We start from the raw sequence: 14,892 nt of genomic DNA on the forward strand, positions 1-14,892 counted from the left end.
TTTTAACAGTTACAGAATTTGGGTGGATGTTTGGTTATACTTGTTTAGCCCTACTTGTTATTGCATCCGTTCATTCGGCTACTCATGTCGCTTTGGACTCACGCACCGGCCGTTTATTAATATTTAATAATCATGCGGGCCCACGATCACAACCGAATCAGGCTTGGTCACTGCTAGAGGTTTGACCATATGTTCAGAAGGCCGCCTTTTATGCGTGCTCATCTCTGAACATACTTTATTTAGTCCCCATAGAGGTGCAACTTAATTATTACAATATTTATTTCTAACCAGAGGCTCACGACCACTATCATAAAACAAACTGACCGTCTTCTCCAATGATAGCTTTGTATAATCGTGTCATAATTTAATATGCAACTTAGATAGATTAATATTGAAATAACCAGAGGCTGAGGCTCATCTGATTTAGAGTGGTCAGACAACATTTACATGTTACTCTAAACAGGAAATTAGCCTCCACGCATCTAATTTAACTTAAACTAGCGCCAAGTGCTAGTCGGATCTCCAAAATCCTCCGCTGATGTACTACTATGCCATCTAGTCTGGGATTTTGTTCCGGTACTAGCCTGATTTTCAGACGTTGCGGAAACAAGGATACATCGTAATTTACTAATCATGTCAATAACTTTCGTAGCCGCAGAATAAATCCAAACATAACAATTTATTAACCAGGTAGGAAAAACATAATTCAAAGCCAATTAATATATCCAATTCAAATACAAAACAATACAACGAAAAACCATTGCATACCTGGTAAGGAGATGAAGATCTGGTTACAGATTCCTCAAAATAAAATAAAAAGAAACATGATGCTGTATCAAAGATACAGCATCATGGGGGTGCATTTCTAGATATCGAAAGTCCGCCTAAATCTTCCACACATCTCCTTAAATAACCAGAGAACAAAGCATATAGGAATTTGGTACTGATTGGTTGTTGTAGAACTAAGGGCTGTCCTTAATCTGTATACAGTGGGTGATTGGTTTATGCTTGGAATGGGAGGTGTCTATTAACATTGAATGAAGTTTCACATATACTTTAACATTGTACTCTGTTGTTATATGGGTGAGACCATTGTAACCACTTGCAATGAGATATTTCAATGAAAAACAAATAAGATACATATTTTAGATTCTTTGTGCATGTAGCATTTCATATACAGTTTGCTTTGAGACAATAAGAATACAAAGGTATGACACCCTAAAGGTGTGTCTTTGAAACCCAAATGTTTCTCAGTGGGAAGTCCACTGTGAATCGTAGAGAGTTGCTTTCCCGAGCACTCACTTTGCCCCCATGCAGTATCCTTTGGGGAGGTGCTATATTTATTCAGGAAATTGTCTTACAGCCGCATACTGAATTTTTTCCCTTTTCACACCATTCTTTGTAAACCCTAGAAATGGTTGTGCATGAAAACCCCAGTAACTGAGCAGATTGTGAAATACTCAGACCAGCCCGTCTGGCACCAACAAACAAGCTAAAAATTGCTTAAATCACCTTTCTTTCCCATTCTGACATTCAGTTTGAAGTTCAGGAGATTGTCTTGACCAGGACCACACCCCTTAATGCATTGAAGCATATGATTGGTTGATTGGTTAACATAAACGACAGCATTACATTAAGATCTAGTTACACGCCCCTAAAGGATTATTAGGAATTATTAGGAACAATTGCATTAATGAGAAATTGAACAAGTGTTCCTAATAATCCTTTAGGGGCGTGTAACTAGATCTTAATGTAATGCTGTCGTTTATTTTTACATTTTAATTTAATTGCATTGAAAACATGCAACTTAAAAAAACTAGCCTATAAAACATATTTATATTAAATTATTAGATGAACGCATTTTTGCATCATATTTTTTACCTCAGAGTCAGTGCACATAATACATTTCTTAGATTTATACATAAAGAAATGGACTTTAAACCATCATCTTTGTACACAGAGTAAATTGAACATTGCAGTAGCTGCTGCATTTTGAAAATGTTGCGACCATGCACAATGATGCCTGTTGTTTTGCATCTGGATTTGTTTAATTCATTAAATTCATTGCGTCCATAATGAAACACGTGATTAAAACAGCGAAAATGCTAGAGTAAAGTGCAGAACTGGTCATATTTTGTCTATTAAACAAAGTAACAGATGAAAAGATGCTTCATTGATATTTAGGATGCATGCAAAATCCACTTGGCTCAAAAATCTAAGTTTGAATGGGCATGACGGCTCTGATGGGAAAGGATCAAAGCAGTACACAAGCTATTTTTGAAAAAAGGTGGCTTTCAAAGCAAGCATGAATAATAAAATAGACAATAGTGGACTACTGCTATTATGAAGTTCCCACAGACAATCTGATGTAACCTTTAGGAACATTCAATACCATTACAAAGTAATGACCCAGCTTCAATGGCATCAGACACAAACAATATACATTTCTCTAAATGTTACAAATGTTGACTAAAACTGTATTTTTTACATATACAGTATAAATTTAAATGTATTTGAGCATGCATACAACAGTAGCCAATTAAGTTTCAAGTAGACCCCTCTGTATTTACCATTATGTGCATTGTTATATTACATTTTTAGCAGTTTAAGTAAAACAAGCAAACTGCAACAGGCCACCCTGATGCAAAGGGTCACACTAAATATTAGTCATATGAAACATTTATTTTGAATCATTTTTAACAGAAATGTGTGTAAATCTGCTGTAAATCATTAAAATATCTAAAACATAAAAAATTGACATCCTCTCGTTTCCCTTAACACCATGGTCCGAAGTCTAAGCAACTTTTATAACCACAGGATTGAGGTAATTATTACCAATGAGAATCTAGACCATACTGTATCATAATAATGAATTACTAGTTTTTAAACCAAGAAATGCAAAAAGTAACCAATGCAAAAGTATCTGGTTGTCATCAGCACATAAGAATTTATAATGTAGGTCTATATTGCTTTTGTATGAATTTCACAACTACTGTGTACTAACTTTACATTAACTTTATTTTTAATGAGCAGTTAACAGTTCAACATGTTTTATTCATAATTATTAAGACTTGAAATTCTAAGTATGTTTATCCAGTTGTACAGACTTAAGAAATAAGCAACACTAGATTTAGCAGTACCACCTGTCCCCTTTTGCGTTGTAATGCACAGCCTTTGTGAACCTGTGTCCCCCATGTCGCATATTAAATTTTATCAGTGTTAGTTTTTAATTGTTATGCATGTGTTTAAAATGTGGCCCACACACGCACTATAAGTCTGCATTCAGTTACCTTGAAAGATTGTACGATTGACAACTATATCACAAAAAACAAAAAAACTTTAGTCATGGTCTTCAAAATCTGTCTGCTGGTGTTTTCTGGAAGTACTGTAAGTGTTATGAGCTAAAATGCTCCATTATATTATTATACATTATATCACAGTTTTAGGTAATCTCTTAATGTAACATCCCACATTGTCCCACATTTGGTTTGTTGGGGGGGTGGTCACCCTATTTAACAGTGGAGTCTTGATCTGTTAGAAAGCAGCCTGTATTATGTGCTTTCAGAGATAATACTGTTGGTTGCCATAGAAAAGCTACAGGGGTAAACCAGAGGAGTGTTGCTGAGTCACATTGACCTACAGGAGAAACATGCTGAAGTATCTTATAACTGCACAACCTCAAGGATCGTGCCAAAATCAGCTTAGCTATTATCTGAACTGATCTCCTGTATCAAAGGTTCAGATAAAGCAACACAATGGCTTTGTTTTTAACTTTGCATTTTAAGCTTTCTTTAAATAATGGAAAGTATAAAGTTTTGTATACACTCCTAAAACGATGCCAAACAATAAATATTTTTGTTTTTTGGCTGTTTGGTAACGTTTCTGATCGCCATAATGGTGGTTTGTTGAAATTGAAACTCAATTGTGCTGTCAATTATTTTCTCTCTCTTTGCATTAAATGGCAGTGCCGTGGTTGGATAGTGCAGATAAAGGGGCGGTAATATTATAAAATGATCCCCTTTTGACATCACAAGGGGAGCCAAATTTCAATTAACATTTTGTCAAATGCTTGCAGAGAATTGTTTATGGATTGTTCTTTTTCACATTTTCAGGTTTATAGAAGCACTGGTGACCCAATTTTTGCACTAAAACATGGAAAAAGACAGATTTTCATGATATGTACGCTTTAAAAGATTCATTTTCTAATAAAAATTTTTTAATGTGAATATTTAACAAACTAGAAAGCATGATTTATAAAGGAGTTGAATAATATATTTCCCCTAGTTGATAATGGGCTTGTTTTCTCTCTGGATGCATCTTATCCTCTCCACGGTAGTTAAGATGGTAAAACTCTCGTGTGATCATTGGTAGGGTCTTTCCTTTGGTTTCTGGTAGTACCATCAGAATATACACAGCAGACAGAATGCACACGGCTCCAAAAGGAACAAAGCAATACTGGCCCAAACCATTCTGTAACAACAAAGGGATATTTTACACAAAGGGATAGTACATCACAGCATATAAAGAGCTTCAGATGCAAAACCCTCTAAGTGCATCTGACATGTTTACTTGTATGAGCATTATTTACAGGCTGTTAATGGATTTTTGCCTCATTGCCTCATATATCGGTCCCATTGTTTTGTCTCACAAAGAAGTATTGTTATTTATAAGGTTTGTTTACTTAAATGTCCTAATATAACTAAGGCCTAGTCCTGCATTAATCTAAACCCTCTCAGAGATACAGCGGGGAAAATAAGTATTTGACACATCAGCATTTTTATCAGTAAGGGGATTTCTAAGTGGGCTATTGACAAAATTTCAAGCCAAATATTGAATTCAAACAAAGAAATCAGAACATTTAAGTATACAAGTTGAGTCATAATAAATAAAGTGAAATGACACAGGGGATAAGTATTGAACACATGAAGTGAACAAGGTGCTAAATGGCATAGAAAGCCAGGATATCACCTGAAATCTGTCAGTATTGAGAGAGAAAACCTGCACCATATTAGTACTAATTGATATCTGCTGCTTTAGTCCTAATTGATGGCCTATAAAGGCTTCTCATTACGCAGGAGGCACACAGAAAAGACTTCATGATGGGTAAAACTCTTTAAAGATCTTTGTAATCTTATTGTTGAAAAGCATTTTGATGGGAATGGTTATAGGCGGATTTCCAGAATGCTGAATGTTCCTGTAAGCACTGTGAGGGCCATTATCCGGAAATGGAAAGAGCATCACTTCACCATAAACCGGCCACGATCAGGTGCTCTGCGTAAGATCTCTGTCCGAGGAGTCCAAGGAATAATCAGGAGAGTTCTCCAAGAGCCTCAGGAAGACCTTGCATCAGCAGGTACTGTTGTTTCAAAGAAAACTATAAGCAATGCACTGAGCCGCCATGATATCCATGCACACTCACCACGCAAGACTCCATTCCTGAACAAAAAGCATGTTGAGGCTCGGTTAAAGTTTGCAAAAGAGCATTTGGAGCAGCCTGTGGATTATTGGGAGACTATAGTATGGTCAGATGAAAGCAAAATTGAACTTTTTGGCAGCGATTCTACACACCATGTTTGGAGAGGAAATGGCACTGCCCACCACCCCAAGAACACCATATCAACCGTTAAGTATGGGGGTGGAAGCATAATGGTTTGGGGCTGCTTTTCAGCAAGGGGTACTGGCAGACTTCGTATTAATGAAGGCAGGATGAGTGGAGAAATGTACCGGGACATTCTGGATAAAAATCTGCTGCCATCTACCAGAAAGCTGAAAATGAAAAGATGGTAGACATTTCAGCAAGACAATGATCCCAAACACAATGCCAAGAAAACAATGAAGTGGTCAATCACCTGACCTAAATCCATAAAAAAATCTATGGAGAGAACTGAAGATCAAAGTTCATAAAAAAGGCCCAAAGAAACCTTCAAGATTTAAAGATCATTTGTGTGGAAGAATGGGCCAGAATCACTCCTGAGCAATGCAGACGACTGGTCTATCCATACAAGAGGCGTCTAGAAGCTGTAATCACCAACAAAGGCTTTTCTACAAAGTATTAAATAAAGTGTGTTCAATACTTATTCCCTGTATCATTTCACTTTATTTATTATGACCTAACTTGTATACTTAAATGTTCTGATTTCTTTGTATGAATTCAATATTTGGCTTGATGGCTACATCTGGTGAAAATTGTGTGTTAGCCCACTTAGAAATCCCCTTACTGATAAAAATGCTAATGTGTCAAATACTTATTTTCCCTGCTGTATAATGCATGGCATATTGTTTGTGTTGTTTGTTTTTAGTTAATTTCTCTTGTCCCCTATATAGCTTAGTGGTAGAGCATAGCAGCTCAAAAAGTTGTGGGTTTGAAACCAGGCATCCCTAAGAATCCATAAACATATTCTTGTAATGTATGTTTCACACCATAACAGCATTTATGTATGTTATACCCTCACCACAAGAAAAGGAAAGACCATCCCAACAACAAAGAGGTTCAGCCACAATAAAGACCCAAAGATCATGTAAGCAGCAGGACGTGCTGTCTGGTTAAACAGTTCCGTTGGGAGGATTACAGTCACGCCAGCTACCAAAAAATTCAAACATATATTTATAACTTGTATAAAAAGCAGAAGAAAAATAACTGATATGATGATAATGTTAAAATAATTCACCTGGTCCCATTCCAAAGCTGAGAATATAAGTGAAGACGCAAGCCATGCTTAGGTAAGACATCCAGTTATACATATGCTTTTGGACGAAAGATGAAACACAACACTTACTGAATTGTATTGGCAACTCAATACTTTACTAAGGAATAATACTGTTATAGTGTACACTCACCTAAAGGATTATTAGGAACACCTGTTCAATTTCTCATTAATGCAATTATCTAATCAACCAATCACATGGCAGTTGCTTCAATGCATTTAGGGGTGTGGTCCTGGTCAAGACAATCTCCTAAACTCCAAACTGAATGTCAGAATGGGCAAGAAAGGTGATTTAAGCAATTTTGAGCATGGCATGGTTGTTGGTGCCAGACGGGCCGATCTGAGTATTTCACAATCTGCTCAGTAACTGGGATTTTCATGCACTACCATTTCAAGGGTTTATAAAAAATGTTGTGAAAATGGAAAAACATCCAGTATGCGGCAATCCTGTGGGCAAAAATGTCTTGTTGATGCTAGAGGTCAGAGGAGAATGGGCCGACTGATTCAAACTAATAGAAGCAACTTTGTACCACTCATCTCCACTATAAATAGGAAAAAGAGGCTACAATTTGCACGAGCTCACCAAAATTGGACAGTTGAAGACTGGAAAAATGTTGCTTGGTCTGATGAGTCTTGATTTCTGTTAAGACATTCAGAGAGTCAGAATTTGGCGTAAACAGAATGAGAACATGGATCCATCATGCCTTGTTACCACTGTGCAGGCTGCTGGTGGTGGTGTAATGGTGTGGGGGATGTTTTCTTGGCACACTTTAAGCCCCTTAGTGCCAATTAGGCATCATTTAAATGCCATGGCCTACCTGAGCATTGTTTCTGACCATGTCCATCCCTTTATGACCACCGTGTACCCATCCTCTGATGGCTACTTCCAGCAGGATAATGCACCGTGTCACAAAGCTCGAATCATTTCAAATTGGTTTCTTGAACATGACAATGAGTTCACTGTACTAAAATGGCCCCCACAGTCACCAGATCTCAACCCAATAGAGCATCTTTGAGATGTGGTGGAACGGGAGCTTCGTGCCCTGGCTGTGCATCCCACAAATCTCCATCAACTGCAAGATGCTATCCTATCAATATGAGCCAACATTTCTAAAGAATGCTTTCAGCACCTTGTTGAATCAATGCCAAGTAGAATTAAGGCAGTTCTGAAGGCGAAAGGGGGTCAAACACAGAAACACATTATTAGTATGGTGTTCCTAATAATCCTTTAGGTGAGTGTAGTTAGCCAATGATGACGTAAAATCATTTGAACACTAGGTAACTGTACTGTATATAGTTAGACATTGTTGTGTCCACTTTGAGGTTACACATTACACATAGCCGCACCGAGGTCATAAGAACACATAACAGAGAATACACTTTTTTAATGCAGCTTATTTCGAACATTTACCTTTGTTTAAACATTAGCTTACGTGTAAATGTGTGTGCTAAGACAGGAAAAACAAACACATACTGTACCTCCAGTGAAAGAGCCACGGTGAAGATTATAGCACAGCCTGTCATGAGAACATAGCCGCCCATCAACATCATCTTTCTACCCAGCCTTTCTATCAACAAGTTCTGAACACACATAAAATTTCATGATGATAATTTTGTATTTCTGACCCTGGACCAGTCATAAGTAGCACGGGTAGCAATAACCAACACTGTATGGGTAAAAATTAACAATTCTTTTATGGATATTAAAGGAATATTCCATTTTCTTAAAAGAAAAATCCAGATAATTTACTCACCACCATGTCATCCAAAATGTTGATGTCTTTCTTTGTTCAGTCCAGTTTTTTGAGGAAAACATTGCAGGATTTTTCTCATTTTAATGGACTTTAATAGAGCCCAACATTTAATACTTAACTCAACACATAACAGTTTTTTTTCAACGGAGTTTCAAATGACTATAAACGATCCCAAACGAAGCATAAGGGTCTTATCTAGCGAAACGACTGTCATCTTTGACAAGAAAAACAAAAAATATCAACCCCTAAACCACAACTTCTCATCTAGATCCAGTCGTGATGCGCCAGCGCGACCCCACGCAATACGTCATGACGTCAAGAGGTCACAGAGGACGAAGGCGAAACTCCGCCCCTGTGTTTACAAGTGTGGAGAAAGATGACCGTTTCACGTTGTTGTATGTCAACTGATACTAATTAATGTCTTTGTGTCAGTTTATTGTTTACAATGGTCTGCAAATTTGCGTTTTATATATGTAGCACGTGACATCCCTACGTTACTACACATTTACGTTAGGTCGCGCTGGACCGGACCTAGACGAAAATTTGTCGTTTGGAAGAGCATGTTTTTTGTTTTTCTTGTCAAAAATGACAATCTTTTCACTAGATAAGACCCTTATGCCTCGTTTGGGATCGTTTATAGTCATTTGAAAAAACCGCTACGTGTCGAGCTAAGTGTCAAGTGTTGGTGTCCATTAAAATGAGAAAAATCCTGCAATGTTTTCCTCAAAAAACACAATTTCTTCTCGACCGAACAAAGAAAGGCATCAACATTTTGGATGACATGGTAAAATTATCTGGATTTTTCTTTTAAGAAAATTGAATATTCCTTTAAGTAAAGATTATGTTCCATGAAGATATTTTGTAAATTTCCTATATATACCGTAAATATATCAAAAATGTATTTATAATTTGTAATATGTGTTGCTAAGGATTTTATTGGGACAACTTTAAAGGCAATTTTATTAAAATTTTGATTTTCAGATTCCAGATATTCAAATATCTCAGCCAAATATTGGCCTATCCTAACAAACCACACATTAATGGAAAGCTTATTCATTCGCTAGACGGTGTATGAATCTCAATAAAATACAATTTTGACTGGTTGTGTTGTCCAGGGTCACATTTGAAAAACACAGTAAGTCATACTTATTAAAGTGGCAATTTAGGTCCTTTAAAAAGTTATCCTTTGTTAACCAGCCTAACATTTTTATGAATAAATCTACTCGTGTTGTATCATATGTGGATTGTCTGTGATTATGGGATAACATATTATTTGAACACTCACACACAAAATACAAGCGCTGAATTCACACATTCCCGTGCCGATTGTCACATATTGGATAAGACCTGGAGATATACCTGCTTCTTGGAACACATATGATGCATAGAAGTAAATCTGAGCAATGAGAAAAAAGAAATGCTGTTAATCTTCAGAATGTCTCAAGTCTACAAAAACCTTCTGAGCCAGTATCGGTTATGTAAGAAGTGTTGGGTACAGGAGAGATTATCCCAAAGCTGTATGCAGGGTTATCCTAACATGTAACAATTAACCCCACATTTCTCCGAAAACTAATGGGTCTGCTTTAGTCCCTCATTAAAAGTAAAAAAAAATATTTAAGGTGTACAAGCAAAGGCCATTTCAACGAATCAGTGGCATTTATGTATAAAAATGCAAGAAAACATTACAGTAATGCACTTCTTGCCAAAATAAACTTGAATTTGGTTATACATTGCCAAAATAACTTGTAAGATGTCTTTTAAATATTACCATCTGCACCATAATCACTCATTTTGCTAACCTGCTGTGTGAAGCAACACAATAGAGATCCAGTTTCAAAATTCTTGTCTTTTGCCTCGCTTTACAATAACCAGCAAATTATTCGATGATCTATATCATCCAAACAAGTCACTTTAGGGATATTCTCACGTTTCTTTACCTTAACCTCAAGGGGAGCATTTACATATTCAATACAATTTAAAGGCAATGGATTGGTCTCACCGAATCATTACCGCACAGCTGCATGGCACTGCTAATGACCGCTACAGAGATGAGCTGCCAGCGAATGCTGCGGTCACTGAAGAGCTCCCATGGCCGTTTGGCTCTCTCTCCTTTGGTTTCATTCTGTTCCTCCAGAATTTCATCCAGCTCTGCTTTATTCACATCACAGCCTCGAAGACTGCGAAGTGCTGTGGGACAGACTTTGAATAGTTAAAATGATGCAGTTTTCAAAAAGCAATGATACGTCTCATTCTTGTCTCTATGGCACGATGCATAGAAAGTAACTCAAGCTCTCATACCCTGTAAGCAGGCCTCTTTGTCCCCACGGTCAATGAGGAGGTAGCGGGGACTCTCTGGAAACCAGGGCAAGGTGAGAAGTTGAAGGATGCCCGGGATAGCGTTACTGGCCAGTAAGTACTGCCAACATGGCTCACTACCTAACAACTCCCTAATCAAAGACAAACATCTGGATCAATGCGTTTTATTTTCCCTAAAATTTTTGTTTCATGTTACAAAACCCTCATGACTTTTTTTCTTCTGAGGAACATAATACTTTTGAGAGTGCATTAGGCATACCTTAGACCCACGACCTGTCCCAACACCACACCAAATGAAGTAAATACAGCTGAGGACAGAGATACAGCGCCTCTTAAATGCTTCGGTGCACTTTCACCAAAATACATGGGTTGTACATTCATACTGATACCTGCGTATAAATATAGAAAATGATTTCAATTCAATTAGATGGTGAACTATTTAAATAAGCATCTATACTTCTTCCTTGATAATATACTGTATTTACCTGCATTTATGCCAACCAAAATTCTGGAGACAATAATCATCTCAAAAGACTTTGCTGTTCGGCTCAGCAATGCTAGAAGTGAACTTGACAATAAGAAGACGTTATTCAGCAACAAAGTCTTCTTCCTTGACAGCAAGAGAGGAATAGGTTTAACCATAAAGAAGTACTATTCATCCAAATCATATAGGTTAAAACATGGTTTAATCTAAACCTAATTTACATTTAATGCATTGGTAGACGCTTTTATCCTAAGTGACAATAAAAGTTAAACAATTATCAGTATAAGTGTTTCATGGATTCAATGTATATTAAATGTATAATTTAACCCTTAAGTGTTGTTGGGGATGTTTTCATCCACTGTTTTTGTTTTTTTTTTTGTCTTAATTTGGACATAACTTTCTCTGTGTTTCAGCAAATGGAATGATTTTTGGTGACAAATCTTATATTGACACATATTTTGAGAAAATGCTTTTAATTTTTTAAAAACTCAACAATACACTGGGGGCAAATTTACTACCCTTCCGTGTTGTTCGTGGATGAAAACATCCATTAAATTAAACGGCTGTAAAAATTTATCAGATGAATATTTTTTTTTTTTTTTGCACAAATCTGTTAATCAATCTCAGTATTGATCAAAACTACCAAATGTTTACAAAAATTCCATGATTTTAACTCTTTAATTGCTGATTGTCACTGATTGACCGATTTTCAATATTAAAAGTGATTGTGGATTGGATTTTTTAAAAACCTTTTTCACAGTCTTTGGAATGCCAAATACTAGTAAAAACATTGGCTCTGATGCACGTCTCGTTCCCGTGCAGCACCAGACCCAATTTTCTCTCCCTCATTCACTGTTCGTGGTTGTTTTTGCCCCATAAGACATTTTTTGATTGCAAAGCCATGACAACATATAATCATGCATTCTTGATTGTTGGTGGTTTTTCCTTTTGCAAAGAGGTAAAATTTGTCATTTTTACTGTTGATCACTATGTGGCACCATTAATAGTGTCATGGCTTTGCAATCAAAAACGTTTGTTATAATGGAAGTCAATGGGGGTAAAAACAGTAAATAAGGGAGGAAAAATATAATCTGATGCTGCACAAAAACTAAAAATACATCAAAGCCAATGTTTTTAATAATCTTTGACATGCCCAACACTGTGAAAAAGGTAAAAAAAATCCAGTCCACAATCACTTTTTATATCAAAAATAGGTCATTTTGTGTGTGGTTTTTTTCTGTAAATCGCGACATCACTTTTGAACTTGACAATTAAAGAGTTAAAATTATGATTTTTTTTTGTAAACATTTGCTAGTTTTGATCAGTACGGAGGTTGATTAACAGATTTATGCAAAAAATGTTGAAAAAAAATTATTTGATACATTTTTACAGCCATTTAAAGGCGGGGTGGGTGATTTTTGACACTTTGAAAAAGGTAGTCGTCCGACTACCAAAATACACTTGTAGCCAATCAGCAATAAGGGGGCGTGTCTACTAACCCACATCGTTGCCTGGGTTGTGTGCGGTGGGTCTATCAAATGAAGGTCCAGATTGGGGTAGGGGCATGTTCGTTTAGGTGATTTCAAATTTCAACATTGGCTTAAATTTAGTGGATGTTTTCATCCACGAACAACACAAATGGGTAATGAATTTGAACAATGCACAAGAGTTAAAACAAACTTATATTAAACTGCAAGCACAGAATACTGTGTATTATTAAACATGAACTATAACATGTGTACCTCCCAAAACGGATAGACATTGGCCCGGCCACCAGGGCCCCTATTAAACCTCCTAATGAGAAGATGGAGACTATAACAGTCCATATAAGCGTGACCTCAAACACCTCCAGCTGTATTCCCCAACGCACTTGAAATGTCTCATTAATGAAGTTCTGAATGAACTGCAGGAATGGAAACAGAATGAAAACCGGCCATCACACATACACAGACATTGAAAACAACTGAAAAATACATGCAATTATTTTATGTCTGCTTCATGCATAGTCTTTCTCTTACAACAGTCGGTGCGTTCATAATGGCCAGGTTGTATCCATATTGTAATGTTCCCCCTATAGCTGCAGAGGTCACCATTAATGCCAAAGTGCGTATATGACCCTGCTTAGACAAATAAATATCAATCCTGATGTTAACAAGCATGCGATGCACTTCAACGATACATATCTGAAATAAACTGAAGATTATGTGGGGAAATATTTGTAATTATAGCCTACAAGTGTATAAAAAAGACGGTGTCTTACTGCACTTATAAGGCATGGGAAATTTACACTTTATTTCAGTAGTTCAAAAAAGTCTGTGTAAGTGTTAAAGAAACTACCTAAGTAAATATTATTGGACTGTAGTAAAAAGAGTACATGAACATGCTTACCTTTTCCTTCGAAGACATATTTTTCTGTGTGCTCTATTTTGCTTCGAGAAAAATTGCTATACATAAACTTAAATTCACGGAAAGCGAAATAGAGTCGGCAGGCTATAACGTCATGATCTGATAGAGACAGCTAGAAAAGCTGTGGTCAGAGAAACGAGCGCTCAAATGCGACAGTAATCAGTAACTTACTTCATTATTTTTAACTGTGAGTGAAGTGCGAGGATTTACCCAACCACCTTCTTGACCAAATAAGCAATGTTGAAACAAACTTCTTGATAGAAAAACTCACATCTTTAGAAATCCGTGTTGGATTGCAATCACCTTGTTTTTACAGAACGTATATGTCGGTATGTTATAAAGTTCATTTACAAGAAAGGATTGTACAAAAATGAGGGCTAAAGGAGTTAACGCTTGTATCAACTCCATCTATCGACATTTTGCGCGTACTGCGACAAAAAGCATTTAAATGGTGAAGTTTACTGAAAAAATATAGTCTACTTTAAACAGAACAGAAATGGAAAATCAGAAGCACGGTCAAAAAATTTTTTTTTACTAAAGTAAAGATGACCAATAATAAATGTAAGCAGTAGTGGTACAATTTGTCTTATAACTGTCTCTAAACCAAGACTAGCATAAACGGGATACTCAAATGCACATTACTTGAAATAATATTGACCCTATGCATTCCCACTAGAGGGCGACATTACGTTGTAAGAAGAGAAGTAAGCAAATTTTAGGTGAGGAAATGCTTTTTTATTGTAAATATAAAAAAATCAGATCTACTTTATGGAGCAGGTTCTAGTTAATCTAAATACATCCACTTATTTCTGCGCAACAAAGAAGTGTTTATAGATAAAGTTATGTATCTTAACTAAATTTGCCCTTCAGTGCAATCTAATCCCATGGAAAAACTTTGACCATGACATAATATACCTGGCTGTGGGAGTATACTGGAAAGAGTCACGTCACATAAAGGCAAATTTAAAAGCCAGAATAAAATGAGTGTAATCTCTACCAGGACTCCACTAACGTTACTTCTATCAGAACAATTGACCAAAAGTGTAACACAAACATTTTCCACTTAATCTACACATTTATTTTGGACACGGTTTTAAACATCTAAAATGTTAAATGTTGCTATAATAAAATAAATGTTGCTATAAAATAAATAAATGTTGCTATAATAAAATTCATGTTATGTTAATACATTCAAGCAAATGTATTATAGGAAATCTGGAAACAAACA

General features: G+C 36.3%; 1 protein-coding gene across 2 annotated transcripts; it reads right to left on the reverse strand.

Annotated features, from left to right (window-relative positions):
• Positions 1-1,761: 1,761 nt before the first annotated feature.
• On the reverse strand, positions 1,762-14,697 carry slc2a11a (solute carrier family 2 member 11a). 2 transcript variants are annotated; one of them, XM_055214044.2, is made up of 12 exons: positions 13,647-14,697; positions 13,277-13,375; positions 13,001-13,161; positions 11,260-11,384; positions 11,034-11,163; positions 10,757-10,905; positions 10,458-10,645; positions 9,744-9,854; positions 8,184-8,285; positions 6,669-6,744; positions 6,453-6,580; positions 1,764-4,470 (listed from the first exon to the last, which is right to left on the reverse strand). In XM_055214044.2, the coding sequence occupies exons 1-12, from the start codon at positions 13,662-13,664 to the stop codon at positions 4,252-4,254; spliced, it is 1,506 nt and encodes a 501-aa protein (XP_055070019.2). In that variant the 5' UTR covers positions 13,665-14,697; the 3' UTR covers positions 1,764-4,251. The 2 variants fall into 2 exon arrangements, with proteins under 2 accessions (XP_055070020.2, XP_055070019.2); XM_055214045.2 differs by lacking the exon at positions 13,647-14,697 and having other exon boundaries at positions 1,762-4,470; positions 11,260-11,380.
• Positions 14,698-14,892: the final 195 nt, after the last annotated feature.

This window comes from Misgurnus anguillicaudatus, chromosome 8 (genome assembly GCF_027580225.2).
Source record: "Misgurnus anguillicaudatus chromosome 8, ASM2758022v2, whole genome shotgun sequence".
Taxonomy (NCBI): domain Eukaryota; kingdom Metazoa; phylum Chordata; class Actinopteri; order Cypriniformes; family Cobitidae; genus Misgurnus; species Misgurnus anguillicaudatus.